Below are 14,544 nucleotides of genomic sequence, written 5' to 3'. Positions count from 1 at the left end.
CTCTCTCTCTCTCTCTCTCTCTCTCTCTCTCTCTCAGATGCGACACACATAAAGTTGCTACTTCCATTTCTGAGCAGTCACAGTGTATTCACATCCTGCAGTGAGATCACTCCACTTGTCTTTAAATAAATAGAGGAAACTGCAAAGGCCTTTCTACAAACAAGAGACACATTTTTATTGACAACCATCAAGTTAATTTAAAAATATACAGGATGAATAACAAAGTCAAAATATATTTTCCATGAAAAGTTCATTTTAACTTAAAAAACAAAACAAAACACGGGTTCACCATTCCATTCTGAACAGTTTCTAGAACTGCAAAAGCCAAAAACATTTTTCATACTGAATTTTCATATATACAATTTTCAACAGGCTTTTGCTAAAAATATATATTTAAAAGAGTTTCACCCTATATTAATTGGACAACAGTTAATTTCTTTGGTTTTCAACTAGACGACTTCTTTTTAAAGTTCACAACAGCCTGTGCGCCTGTTGACTCACATTTGATTGTCAGTAACTGATGGATAGCAGCACCACAAATTGCACTGAACTTTCTCTCTTCTACTTTTGTATGAAATAAGCTCATCACATACTCTAACAATAATCATACCTGGCCAACATTAATCTCCATTGCAAAGTCAATAGTTATTAGTTTGGAATGGTTAGTGTTTGGTTTGCAAATGTACCCAGGCTGATTACATTTAAAATGTCTGAGCCTGAGGTAGATCTGAGCAACACCAACCTCCAAAATGTTAATAGTGAACAATTAATGAGTGACGCTAAAATATAGAATCTGTCTTGAATTCTATCGTAGAAGAGAAAAAACCCAGCAGAACCCAGAGGAAACTGAAGGGATTTTTGCATATGACACTACAAGATTTCTGCATTTAAAAACTTGACATGACAGGATGGAAGTAGACAGGGAGGACTTTGGTGGTGACTGAGATATTCCACAGAGGTAAAGATAGATCCATACTCTAGAATGGGATTTCCGTTTGATGGTCAAGCTGTTCCCATTCATCTTTTGGACGTTTTTTTTTCACATTTCTACACATGCTTCTGAACGACCTCGCCGAGGCTCGACGTTGGCTATCACTTCAGGACACACTGCACTTCTCCCGTGTTCTCTCCACGATTGCAGGCCTGTTGTGACCCGTCACGTTTCAGAATGCCTCGTTTTTTGTTACAGCTGAAGGCTCCTCACATTTCCTTCGCCTTCATTCAGTCAAACTTTCCTTTTTGGTTTTGGCAGCATATGGATCAGATCTGGGGTAGTTTAATGACAGGGAACACTTTAGTTGGCATTCTGTTGTTGCTCTTTTTGGTCAGTCGCGGCAACTAATGTCCACCCCCACTTCTGGACTCGCCGGTCACCCAGTCAATGATGATGAATGACAAACTCATGACCATGAAGATAAAGCCCAGGCCAGCAAAGCACGCAGCCTGTGGAAATGAAAAGAGTAACGATCACATCGATTACATGTACCAAAATAATTTCATTACGTTCATGTAAGTGGAAAGAACTGAGACTGAACCTGAATCTTGGGTCTGGACAGAAGAGGCTCCTGCTCCGTAGGAACAATTCGCACGTAGAAGATTCCAGGAAGAATGAAGATGAGGCTGGGGGCAGATGTGGCTCCTGAAAGGGCGGCGGAGGAGAACAAAGTAGACGGTTACAGAGGAAGTGACGGTTGACAGATAAGAAACCTTGCAGTTACAACCGTGAGGGTCTTACCTATGAGGCCAAAGATGTCGCGGATGGACGGCACAAAGATAACGAGCAGATTAACCAGGAATATGAGACAAAACGCAATGCCGATGTGAACAACCCAACGGAACGGCTTGTCAGGGAAAAGGATCTGAAGCAAAGCCCTGCGGATCTGCAGAGAAGAGGACAGAGAGGGAGACCTTTACTGGTGGAGCTGCTCAAATAAATGTGTTTATTTAATCAAGTCGCTTCAAGTAAAGAAAAAATTAACTGTCACGAACTCAAGTTCATCACTAACAAAGTTCTGCAAAATTGTGTAGACACCACAATACCGCAGGGGAAGGTGTCTGGTTTACTGGGAATGAACCTTGAAGACGTACAAGATGCAAACTACAACTCTGAATCAGAAACTAAATAATATACAGTAATGCTTATTGAGGTGGACGTATTTTAGTTGAACCAACTGTTTTCTCTGAGAGCTTTTCAATTTAATGTCAACACATGAATCTACTGCAACGTGTCAAGTCTCTCACAGTTGAACTCCAGTCTCCTTTCAGTCTATACAGCTCCCTACCACTAGAGGCTCTCATAGGTAGTGTTATTTCATTTGTGAAAGTAACCCCCAATCAGACGTTTGTTCTGGATGTCTTGTATACTAATTCCATTTTATCTGAGACTTAAATTGATATTATTTGGATATTTTCCTTTAAAGAAATTTATTTACAAACTCAGTAAGCCAGAATAGAAAAAGTAAGTGGGAACTGATCAAATCACCTTGAACCAGTTATGTAGCCATATGCTTAGAGAAGGAAAGAACAAAGCTGTGGAAATAAATAAGCCTAAGAATGATGGAACTTATTCGTCAACCTATCTATCACATATGTATTATATGTTCAATATTGTATGTTAAAATACAAGGACAAAACACTGAGAAACTTTTTGTTTTAAATGGAGCTCTGGTGATAAATAGTTTAACTAAACTGTAGTTTAACTAAGCTGTAACAACCTATTCTTACGTACAGGGAAAAGAACGACAGGAACGGTGAGAGTAACGGCCACCAGCACAGCCAGCCTGACGAGGAGCACCAGGACATCCAGGGCGTCCACTCGGCTATAGGTGTGCAGCAGCTCCGACTCCACGCCGCCTGAAACCCAGAATGTAACGTATGACGCATTTCATCCACAAAGCTGGCAAATAAATGTACGTGAGCTCTGGACAAGTGGGTCATTCATAATGTCAGGCAGGACAAGGTAACCTTGAAATCTCAGGGGGAGTTCTTCTTGTTTTTTTTACCATAAAACGTGAGGTAGCCGAAGAGAGCAGTGAGCAGGTACATGACAAACATGGCCAGGACGGAGATGTTGGCGACGGTCTGCATGCGCTTCTTGGTAGCACTGGTGTAGAAAAAATCAATTTGGAGAAGCAAAATAATGTCAAGAATGATCAAGAATCCTTATGTAAAGAAACTTGAGTTGCAGTTGAGACGTACTCTTTCAGCTCGGTGTAGATGGGCAGCACCTCTGGATGGCAGACAAAGGCAAAGGCCAGAATTGGGATGGTGTAGGCTGTCTAAAGGCCAAACACACCAAAGGTCAGCAGGAAACCCAGTGGAGGGGACACAATTAAGAGCCTGTTTCATACGCCAACACCACTGTTGATGTTACACACCCTGAAGCTGTTGACACAACTCGGTGTTGAACAGAACGCGTGGCAGCAGACCAGGAAATAAACACACGGCTCGGCAGCTCCAACGAGACCTCTACCTGAGAGTTGACGGTGAAGAGTTTAGCCTCGCAGAAGTCGTCCGTGCCGTTGTGGACGTCGTCGACAAACGTCATGTTGTCGTGCTCGTAGTCCAGGGGACAAGGGATGTTAAACTTCTTGTAGATTACCTGACGACACGAAGTCAAAGCGGCTTGTCAATGTTTGCACAGCCCGAGACGCGCTGTGCATTGTTTTTGTGTTTTCTGTCACGACTTTGGAGGCTCACCGAGATGAGGAAGAACACCATGCAGGTGAGGGAGAAACCGCTGGTGTAGCCCAGGTAGCCTGCAAGGCAGGGAATGATAGCAAGAGGATCAGAGAGTTTTCCCAATGGCTAACAACACTGCAACAACTTGAAAGACAGGAGAACAGCAAAAGATAGGTGTGGTGGCGCTACAGTTGTGTCGTGTTGTGAAAAATGTCAGGAAAACTGAACAAAAGTGTGACAACAGAATGAGGGAAAACATACCAAGTTGTCTCATGAGAGCTAGAGGTAGGATGATGCAAACGCTAACAATGATGATCAAGTAGTTTCCATTCAGAAACCACTCTCTGAGAGACAGACAGTCAGACACACAGATGGGGGGGAAAAATGATCAGACAACAAACCCTTGCTTGAGAACTCAGTGCTGTAACTGGACGTGAGACTTGGAGGGAGCGCGACTCGGACACTCACCCGGTGTTCTCGTGTTTGCTGAGGAAAGCCTGAATAACCAGAGGCAGTTCAGACTTGACGATGAAGAGGTAGCTGGACATGGCTGGAGCCGTTAAACAACAGACATTATATGAAGGAATTAGCCGTTACCAATATTATACACATTATTTCACATCATCGGATATTAGAAAAAAGCAAAAGATGGAAAAAAGGGTGTGACTTACCTCCGATGTTGTGAACTGTGATGATGCAGGCGGCCAACACTTTTCCCGGGGGACCAAAAGCCCGGTTCCCGAGCTGCTCGTAGGCGCGGATGCCTGAGGGAAAAGCCACAAACTCATTGTAAACATGCGAGCGAGCGTGTTGAGTTAAGCGCGCGGAGCTTAACCTGCGGCGAGGAGCACGCTGGGCCAACTCACCGACGACTCCAGCACATTTCAGCAGCAGGTGGATGGAGTATGCAGACAGTATGGCGATGGATATCAACAGGATTCTGAGACACACAGACGAACAGACATCATGTGAGGTCTGCCATTCCACTCCAGTTGAAATCACTAGCGGTTTAGATTGCTAACATTACTACTAACACTAATACCAACACTAATTTCTACTAAGCGGCTGATTTCTACTTAGAGCACTCGTTGATTTGAGGGCTCTCACAGTTGTGTGTTTACCAATGATGTGTTTTCTGGCCTGTCAAGGAGCACATCACAATTTGTGTGCAAAAACATGTAGTTCTGAGAATTGGCATCAAAAGGTGCACCAGTTAGTTAGTTCATAATATCTTTTTAATCATTAAAAACACCTCGCAAGTTTCTGTAAAAACCTGTTAAGCTGCTAAACACAAGCCTTTTTTGCTGGAGGCTGAATATCCTGTTTTATGAAGATCTGGAGTTTTTGATGTCATTACACACTGTGCAGAAAATAAACATTCCCCAGACGTCTGATATCTTTGTGCATGTAAATCCAGAAGTCTGATTTTTCTTTTCACTTCCGCGTTGGTTCAAGTCAGGGAGAAGAAGAAGAAGAAGACTTCTGTCTTCTTCAATAAACTCACTTAGAACCACCATTGTAACAAAGAGACTCATTTTGAGCTAAATGAAATCTGTCTGCAGGTCTAATAAACTTTAGTTTTTACGTCACTGCACGTCTTCAGAAAGAGATCCGATACACACCAAAACATGTGAACAAGGGTTATTTTTTTCTGATAGTTACAATTAAAAAGTGCATGTAAATGTGGTTACTGCAGTCATCTCAATAAATCTGTTCTCGGATTAGAGTGTGCATGTAAACAGATTCCCTGTACTCTCACTGGCCCTCTGTATGGTTTCATTTTATTCCACTAGGAAATAATAATAATAATAATTATAATAATAATAATAATAATAATAATAATAATAATAATAATAATAATAATAATAATAATAATATGTGTAACTTGTGTTTCAAAACAACAATCATGCTCTCATTCTCGAAACAAGAAAATAAGGCCAACACAATTCTTTGGTCTGGACACTGAACAAATGAATAAGAAGATTTCAGTATTGTTGGAACCTCTTCACGCACTCGTAACATTGACTTTGAGCTCAGCTCTGCAGCCACCTTCCAATCCCCTCCCCCAGCCACACAGCGTGAGTCTGATCCAGGCAGGCGTGTCTGGGATCTGATCACTACGGGCTATTTTTAACTCCTCAAATCTGATTTAGGCAAGCTGCGTGTGTGTGTGTGGGGACTGCTGTACATTCTGAAAGATCGGATTCTCCTCGCTCACGCACACAGTGCTGTGCGGGGTGCTACACCTATAATCAGACAGGTACACAGGCAGAAACCCGTGCACAAAGCCCCTCCCCCACCACGACCACAAATACCTGTCCAAACACATTACACAGTGACTCACACACAAGCTCCTGTGGGCAGTCTTCTGACCTTATAAGGGCCCGGCTATGACTGCAACCGATACATATCCACTCCACTGACATAATCCACTCAACCTCCAATATTACTGTCTGTTGTTCTATGAGAGAATAAAGATTAGAAAGAAATACTTAGAGGAAGTTAAATGCTGATACTCATTTTAAAAAGAAAGATTCAAAAGTCAGACATCTTAGTGTGTCGACATCTTCAGCACTGGCTAATTGAGCACGTGAGCAACAGCAAGTGACTTCAGTTAGCAAATAGCATCTGGAACCCACATGGACCTAATTATTTAAGCATTCACAAAACGCGTCATTCAGAAAAGCTGAAAAATATTAAAGTTTTAAAAAGCCAAAGCCCTAAAAAAAATTAATAAATGTGGCTGTGCAGTGTTTGCCTACTCACATAAAGAGAACAATTCCGGTATTGGACATTGCAAAGGCCAATCCTAGAATCCCGCTGCCCATGATAGCATTACTGAGGTTAAAAACGGACATGCCGAATGAGGTCTTTCCTTCAAACTGAAAAAGAGTGCGACAAAGAAGGTTTCATATTAAGATTTGACATTATTGCTTCACACTGCAAACCCCAAAAGTCCCCACTGGGTGTGAGCACTCACGTCAGTGAAGCGGCTTTCTTTCTTGACGCCACTTTTATGCGGCAGGAACTCCTCGTTTTCGGCCATGTTATCCACCGCATCAAAGCTACAAGAGGGAATAAATAGGAATATTTGTGAAAGAAAAACGAGGAAAAAAAGAAGAAAAAAAGAGGAGTCTCTGGCCTGATTGCCATTCCTTCAAGTTTATTTTGGATTTCCTTCACCGTACCCATCGTCCTTGCTGTGTCCGTTCATCTTCTGAAGCTCCATTCTGGCTGCTGAGGTTGTGTCTTGCTGGACTGCTGCTGGTCTGAAGAGACCCCGCTTCAACTTATATCTGGCTGGGGATGAATGTGGAACATCAATCGACAAAATGCATCTATTGTTTCTTCTGACTTCACTGCAAACATTGTATTTTATGTCCCATACATAACATTCCACCCCTGCTCACACTGTGATCTTCTTATGTTTACACTAGAGAAGTAAACTACAAAGAGGCTCAGCTCAGTCCAGCTTTAGCCAACAATACATAGGACTTTTTTTTTTTTTTTTTTTTTACATCTGAGGGCGAAGAAACTAAAATTATCTGGAGAGGAGCATTTTTTTTTCCAACGTACCATTAATAACTATGAGCCATCTGCATTACTGTGGTGAGTTCCTCATGTTTTAATTGTATCCACTTCTTCTAGTGTGGTAACACTAGGTGGCTTTTGTCTTGTGACGGTCACACTTTGAATGCATTTTCACACTTGGAAATATGTTTCAAAGAAAAAACTGTTTTCCAATGCTTTCCAGTCTTATCATATTAAACTGTTCCTCAATCATAAGAGAGGAGGAATAAAGGAACAGCCAGCGCTGCTGACAAACAGAGCAGAGCAACAAGAAAATGTCACTCGTGTTGCCATCAGCTGAACTGTAACATTAGTATGCCTGGATCATTAACCAGCCTCTCCTCCATAAATGGAGACACACTTCCTGCTGCCCAGTGATCAAAGGGCTGCAATGGTTTGTTGCTGTTCTCTGTTGCTTTTTTTTTTTTTTTTTTAGGTAGAAGAAAGTGTTGTCCTGGAGGTTTGCGGCCTACCATTACCGACCAGGGTGAAATGGTGAAGATACAACCCTGTCAGGTTGTCACATTTGTGGTTCTGGCTCTTGCAGTGTATTTAAGCGGTGGCTGACGCTGACACTGGGAATGTCACAGCTAAAACAATGCAGATGAATTACTTGCAGTGGACGTTCTAATTCGGGGTTCGCTGTTACTGTACAACTAATGAAATGCAACTTCTGAAGCGGAGCCATACTTAGGGAGTCTTGAGACCTTCAGGGTTCCCACGAGCCAAGGACAACAACCACGTTGCTTTTTATATTCCACTTTCTTTCCTGGCCGCTGCAGCAGCAGCACTGGTGCTCTCCCTTCAAAGATGATATGTCTTTTGTTTTGTTTTTGTATAAAAAAAGGAACACAATCTGTGGTAACAGATCAGTGTGGTGGCTCACTAGGTTGAATTCCTGTATAATGGACACCTTTGCTTGCGGGTGGAAATCTATTTAAAGAGTGTGTGAAAGGTCTTTTTTTTCTTAAAGAACTGTTCCAGAGGACATATGTCAGTGCACTCTTGTGAGGTCAACACAAAGCTGCTGCAGTGCAGACTGACTCTGGGAATGAGCGTAGGTCTGCACTCTGCCACGAGGTCATGGGAGACTTCCCTTCCCCGCGGCTCCAGCTGCCCCTGGCTTTTCACATGTGAATCCCGAGGACACAGTCGCACTGCGACGTGCCATTCCTCCCGAGTTTCACACAAGACCGGAATATTGTGTGATCCCTACGCTCCCCGCTGATTGGGGCTGATGGACAATAATCCGATACACACTGGTGCTTGTCAGCAGGGGACAGAAATGTCAATCAACAGAGGGTTCCAGTGTAAATGGTGATATGGAGTCTAAATACAGGACAGCCCTTTTATTCCACCTCCCATTTCTTTGGCCATGTACCCTAGAACTTTTCCATTGCTCTTGGCCAACACACCCCGCCAACAAAGCAGAGATGAAATGACAGATAGAGAATATATCATCATTATTATTAATATTATGTTTTGCTAGTTTAAGGCTCCTTGTAACAGAGACAAATAGTCAATGTTTGCATTTCACGCGAAGAGCCCCCTTAAAAAAACTTGAAGAACCTGGTGAACAAGAAAAGCGTCTGTTTTTGGTTTTTGGGAAAATTCTAAATAAAAGCTGCTCTATAACAGTGAAACTGCAACATTCCAAAAAATATGTAGTTGTAGGTTTGAATAGTTATTACCCAAATTCTTTCCAAACCACCTCACTTGCTCGCCTTGTGATTTTTTCATTTTGCTTTTTTTGATTGGACACGTAACAAAATTCAGCCTTCAACAATTTATTAAAGTAGTAGGATATGACAAACGTTTAACAGATGAGATGTTCCAACATGAGCCGTACTACCGCCTAGAGTACCACATGGTTTTGTCTGATGCAAGAGCAGCGCGCTATTGACAGTTAGCCCTTCCCTTCTTTTCCCCAACACATCTACAGCACAAGGACACACACACATTCAGACATCTTACCTCAGTAATAGACACCAAAACAGACTTTCTCGTTGCCAATGTGTTGAATAAATCCTTGTGCAAGTTTTTTTTTAACCCTATGTGTATATATGGCTTTGTCCTAAGGAGTCTTTTCCAAAGCTCCTTGATAGTGTGAGTGAGTAAAGGAAGAGAGAGAGTGAAGAAGATTAGCTTAGGGAGGGAGTGAGCGGGAAGTGGGAACACCCATATTTAACCCTTTGTTGAGCCAGTGCAGGTATTGCTGTGGCTGCAGGGGGAGTGTTGAGCGCTCTACAGGTGTCCAACCTGGGCAGAGTGTCAACACTGACGTAGAAACAAACAGGCTGCCAAGATTGTGGCCTACAGGTACAGGTAGGTAGCGCAAGAGACAGAGAGGCGGGCAGCTGTTGACACTGATTCTTATTTGCTCCTTTACAGAATTTAAACATTTAAAAAAAAAAGGGAGTCAAGGGGATTTTGTCACAATGTGGCGTCAGGCCATGCCGATACTTACAATCTGCATCCTGTTGGAAGCCACTGTGATGCTAATTAGCTTAGGACTTTTTTTTTTTTTTTTTTTTTAAGATTACCCACATGTGATAGTACTTAAGAGTGGAAACAGTGTGCATGCTTAAAAGTTATCATGTGCATAAGCCCACCGCGCAGACCTGACCTGACCCGACCCGACACACGCAGTAGCAGAACTAGAAATTAACAAGTAGTGTAGGATTACTGGTTTAAAGAGGTGTGGCTGATAAAGTTCCACTTTAGATAGGAGCCCTGCCTGCACACCCAAGACACACCCGCCTTCTTTATCTCAGCGGGACACAAATTCTGTTGTAGTTCAACAGTAACAGGCAAAGAAGGCCGATTCGTTTCACACAGCCTCAAGTACTGCAGAAAGATGCTTATCTGGATAGGAAATATTGACATGTTTTTGTCTTTCAGTATCTTCCTCACTTTGTTTGCAGAACATTCATTTCAACTTCATTTTGAAACCATACCTGAAAAAAAAAAGGCTTCCAACATTAAGACTGTCAACAGCAAATGGCAGAGCTGCAAACGTGATGAACCTAATAGGACACGTGTCTAAATAAAACTGTGTAATCAACATTTAATGTTATTTTTGTGCTGTTATTTGGGCATTGGCCAAAGTGATCTCCAATTTCAGTGAGCCATCTAACTGCTACTTCTCTGCTGCATTTACTGCCAATATGTAACAAAGCAGGCAGACTGTAAATGAGAGCATAACTCTATTTTTATACACGCATGTGACCGAAGTTCGTCTTTCAAAAATAACGTTGACAGAAAAAAATTGCGATTTTAGTTGAAAGCCACTTTGAACGAGCAATGCATCCTGGTCACTGACTGCATGTACATTGTAAAGCAGGACGCCCTGATGCAGTACTCACCACTCCGAATGACTTGTGTATGCAGTCAGTCCAGACAGGAACAAAAGGGTGGGAGTGGAAAAAGTCCCTACTGGTTCTGTTAAGAGACCCACTTTCCAACGTCAAGTTCTGTTCAGCTGCAGAGGGAGGAAGAAGTAGTGTGGAAGGAGGTCCAAGTTGCGCGCGCTCTTCAACATCCTGCCATGTCACTAACTTTAAGCCACTCCCCCTGTTCCTTGCAGACACACGCTGGCGTTTTGCTACTGTGAGAAATTCAGTGGACCACTGCTTGCAGCATTCGCATTTCTATTGTTTTTTTTAATGCTAAGGTATACTTGTCATTGTAATTGTATGAACTCTCTCATGTTGAACAAACAACAAAGTTTGTTTAGGCTCCAAATTCGCACTACTCTGTAAGAGTTGCGCTGTGGCCTTGTGGCAGTTGGTCAGGGTTTCAGTTGATTTACTGATGCCTCCTGGTGGTGAAAAATGTGAAGGCCGTTGACGTAGATGACCAATGCAGGGCAGGCTGATGAAACCAAGCTGTTCCGCTTTTTGCATGGAGTTAGTGGAAGTGCGAGAGGAGGATGCAGAGGACAGGGTAGATTTAAGTGAATACTTCAATGTGGCAGCCATTGAAAGGATGAACTGAAAGAAGAAATGTGAAATAATTGGGTCGACATCTTTCAACCATTTTTTTCCCAAGAGCTCAAAAATGTTTAGCTCGACATTTAAACTATGAGCTTGTTTTTGTTTTTTTTACTGTATACTTAAGAAATGAGTAGTAAATGAAACTTCTATTCAACCATTTATGGTTGCCGTGTCAATTGCAACAATAGTAATAAACAAAAGACAATTTATTACTAAACTACAATCTTTAATATTTATTTTACAAACAAAAACATCCTTACCATTAAAAAAAATAAATGTGTCAGGATAAACACATCTGCTGCAAAGGTCATTTGGTGCTCCTCTGAGGAGTAAATATCACTTCCCCTTCTCAACCCATGCAAAGAAATTGCAACGAGCTTCAGGATTGGAGGCGTGTCCCTGAGGACGACAACATACAAAGAACTGTTTGCCCATGTTTGGCCCCTCCTTTTTCACAGTCCGAAGCACACAGGGCTCCCCGTGGGCCTTACAGCTTGGAGGTGGGGGGGGTCCACGAAGCACCGATTTCCAAAACACAGACGATGCTCCTTTTTTAGCAGCAGCGGTTCCCGCAGTAGGCTTGGGGTTTACGTTTTTTGTCTCTACGCTGGTGTCAGTTGTGAGCTGCGGTGAACCATTGCCAACTTTCCCCGCATCGTCACCTGCGCATGATGCCATGGAGAACTCGTCTTCTGTAGTTGTAGCTGCTTTTTTGGGGCAGTTTTCAGATGTTTTTGCTTCATCCATTTTGAGTGTCTGTCCAGGTGTGTCAGCGGAGGGAATGACATTTGTGAGTTTTGGTTTGAAAAAGGAAAGGAGGCTGCCATTTGAGTTTGGAGACACCTTTGCAACCTTAGCTTTCTTCCCTTTAGGAGCTAAAGAGACAGACGTTGAAGGTCTTTTGTTCACAGAGACGCTCGGGTCAACTACAGGCTTTAAATTCTCCCTCTTCTCCTCTTCTTCTTGAGATCCAGGCAACACGTCTCCCTGCTCGGGCCGAGCCGGCTTGTGTTCCACTTTAACAAGGAAGCGGGAGAGTTTCTGCTGCTTGCCTACAAACTCTGGCAGGTAGCACGTGCAAAGAGGAGGAGGTTTGGAGGACGGAAGCCACGAGCAGCTCAACTGCCCCCACACAGGGCAGTGGTCTGACCCCTCCACCTCTGGCATGATATCTGCTGCCACAAAGTGCTCGTTCGCCAGCTGGCAGTCAGCAAATATATAGTCTATCCGTGTGCCGTAGTTGGTGTGCCGTGCTCCTGTGAGTGTGGACCAGCATGTGAAGGCATTGGCGCGGGTTGGGTGGAAATAGCGAAAGGTATCCACAAATCTCCCACCGCGGCCGTGATGAGCTAAAGCTGCCTGGGTTTGTTCTTCATCCGGCTCTTCACCACTGCCAGCACCTTCCAAAAAACCATTCAGCCACTTTCTTCCAGGATTTTTATCAAAATCCTCCTAAAGACAGAGAACAAATCATTTTACTCAGTAAAATGGGTACAGGCTGCATTTACTAGTTATATTAGTTTGAATTTTTGGCTTTGAGTCGGTCTGCATATGAGATTGTCAGGACGGAGCTGTTTATAATGTATCGGTGTAAAGAAAATATGACTGCGTCTTCAGGTTTGCAAAGAAGGAATATTTCCTCCAAGAATGTTGGCTCTCTGTGTACCGTAGCAGAAGTATTAAAAATAATTCCAAATAAGAATCCACTAAGAATTAAAGAAAAAAAAAAAACTAACTATAACAAGCTAAGCTTAGCGATCAAGCAGCTCATTAAGCAGATCCACTAGTATGCTAATAAAGAAATCATGTCAAACATCTGATCTAACGTTCAGAAATATATACAAAGAAAAGAAAATAAATAAATAAAGGGAGTAAAGGAGAACATTATTACAATGTTCTACTTACAATATCAGTAGGGTCACAGTGGTCGATGGTCCGGTGAGATGTATTTACATCTCCTAAAACAATCACATGGCTGGAAAACATGACAGCAAAATAGTATTGAAATCTTAAAAAATAATAATAATGGTGAATGTGGCAAACATTCAGCAGAAAATAGTTTCCTTTGAGGTGCATGTATGTAACACTATCAATACTGAAAGTACACGCACATTATACACATAAAACATTATACCACTCTTTGATCTTGTAGGCCAGCGTCATTAGAATCTTGAAGGGTTTCATATGAAGGTTTGTGGTAAAGAGCGGAAAACACCTGTTTTAACCGTGATCTTGGTTTCGGGTGGTTGAAGAGAGAGCAAAAATTATTTACCCCCCGTCTTTCAGCAGAGCTTCAGCCCGACATTGAAGCAATTTGTAAAACTGCAACTTGAACTGCTTCCGCTCTGGTTTCTCAGGGTCGGCGCGTGGACAATACACATTGATCACAGTGAGTGTTTCCTCCTTGGTCCCGCACCTGTGGATGCACACAGTAATAAAAATAAAAAAAAAAGAGGAAATTGAATGCATGACTTATAACTCCACCCAGTTAGATGTGAGCTGTGGATGAAATGTTGCGGTACAAGCAACACGTGTAAGCCAAATGTAAATAGAGATGGAAGAACAGCTACAGTTTACTGTGGCATGGCAAATATGTGCTTTTCTCGTACATGATTTTATGCTGTGTAATAATGGCTCGTCCCTCGTTGTCCAAAAGCTGCAGCTCATCTCTGCAGAAGTCAGACTGGTCTCCATAGCATGCAGCAGCACCCTCATGGCTGGTCAGCACACCTGAGAGACCCTCCTCAGCAGCGAACGGTGTGGCAGAGTCCTTGCAATAAGTAGCAACTCCTGCAGAGGACACAGGGAAAGCAGTAAATATATTATATGATCAGAAAGAGGTACAAGGTGCAACGTCTGAGGTGCCAAGTCTAGCTTGTTTTTTCGCGCCCAGACTCTATCAAACCTGAATATCCGCTACGTCCTCGACTGAAGCTGAAATAGGAGTTGTAGCCGTCAACAATGGCAGTTCCTGCCTCAAGCAGGTCTCCTGTTCGGAGGGGGGAAACAACAAAAGTTGGAGTTCAGTAACAACAGACTAATATCAATGTTGTGTGACAGCACCGCCCGAGCCCAGGCAACGCTCGCTTGTACTTACTTGTCACTTTCGTCTCCTGTATGCAGATAATATCCGCATCTAGTGAATCCAGAGCGTTTTTAATGCGACCCTTAAAGGTTCTTATGCCATTTATATTCCACGTAACGATACGCATTATGTTTAAAATGAACTGATGCTGCACTAATGGGAATAAGTCACGAAGTGCAGCCCGGAAATAAACAGGAAGTCATAAAGGGCATG

The 14,544-nt window shown here is 42.7% G+C and overlaps 2 protein-coding genes across 5 annotated transcripts; both read right to left on the bottom strand.

The window, feature by feature from the left end:
• Positions 1 to 146: 146 nt before the first annotated feature.
• On the bottom strand, positions 147 to 10,769 carry LOC142899053 (sodium-coupled neutral amino acid transporter 3-like). Of its 4 annotated transcripts, none has more exons than XM_076042480.1 (16): positions 10,617 to 10,769; positions 6,870 to 6,981; positions 6,662 to 6,746; positions 6,448 to 6,563; positions 4,548 to 4,621; positions 4,353 to 4,445; positions 4,150 to 4,231; positions 3,943 to 4,025; positions 3,700 to 3,758; positions 3,473 to 3,601; positions 3,199 to 3,278; positions 3,003 to 3,103; positions 2,729 to 2,853; positions 1,736 to 1,880; positions 1,536 to 1,639; positions 147 to 1,443 (listed from the first exon to the last, which is right to left on the bottom strand). In XM_076042480.1, the coding sequence occupies exons 2-16, from the start codon at positions 6,908 to 6,910 to the stop codon at positions 1,339 to 1,341; spliced, it is 1,422 nt and encodes a 473-aa protein (XP_075898595.1). In that variant the 5' UTR covers positions 6,911 to 6,981; positions 10,617 to 10,769; the 3' UTR covers positions 147 to 1,338. The 4 variants fall into 4 exon arrangements, with proteins under 4 accessions (XP_075898595.1, XP_075898596.1, XP_075898594.1 ...); XM_076042481.1 differs by having other exon boundaries at positions 6,870 to 6,977; positions 10,617 to 10,748; XM_076042479.1 differs by lacking the exon at positions 10,617 to 10,769 and adding an exon at positions 9,226 to 9,622 and having other exon boundaries at positions 6,870 to 6,977.
• Positions 10,770 to 11,452: 683 nt separating this feature from the next.
• apex2 (APEX nuclease (apurinic/apyrimidinic endonuclease) 2) lies at positions 11,453 to 14,539 on the bottom strand. Its single transcript, XM_076042468.1, has 6 exons — positions 14,344 to 14,539; positions 14,152 to 14,235; positions 13,856 to 14,036; positions 13,519 to 13,662; positions 13,152 to 13,221; positions 11,453 to 12,698 (listed from the first exon to the last, which is right to left on the bottom strand). Exons 1-6 carry the CDS (start codon positions 14,456 to 14,458, stop codon positions 11,583 to 11,585), a joined length of 1,710 nt encoding a protein of 569 aa, XP_075898583.1. The 5' UTR covers positions 14,459 to 14,539; the 3' UTR covers positions 11,453 to 11,582.
• Positions 14,540 to 14,544: the final 5 nt, after the last annotated feature.

This window comes from Nelusetta ayraudi, unplaced genomic scaffold (assembly GCF_046127955.1).
Source record: "Nelusetta ayraudi isolate G7.1 ecotype Tasmania unplaced genomic scaffold, CSIRO-AGI_Nayr_v1 ptg000070l, whole genome shotgun sequence".
NCBI lineage: Eukaryota > Metazoa > Chordata > Actinopteri > Tetraodontiformes > Monacanthidae > Nelusetta > Nelusetta ayraudi.
This window is presented reverse-complemented; position numbering and strand designations above follow the sequence as displayed.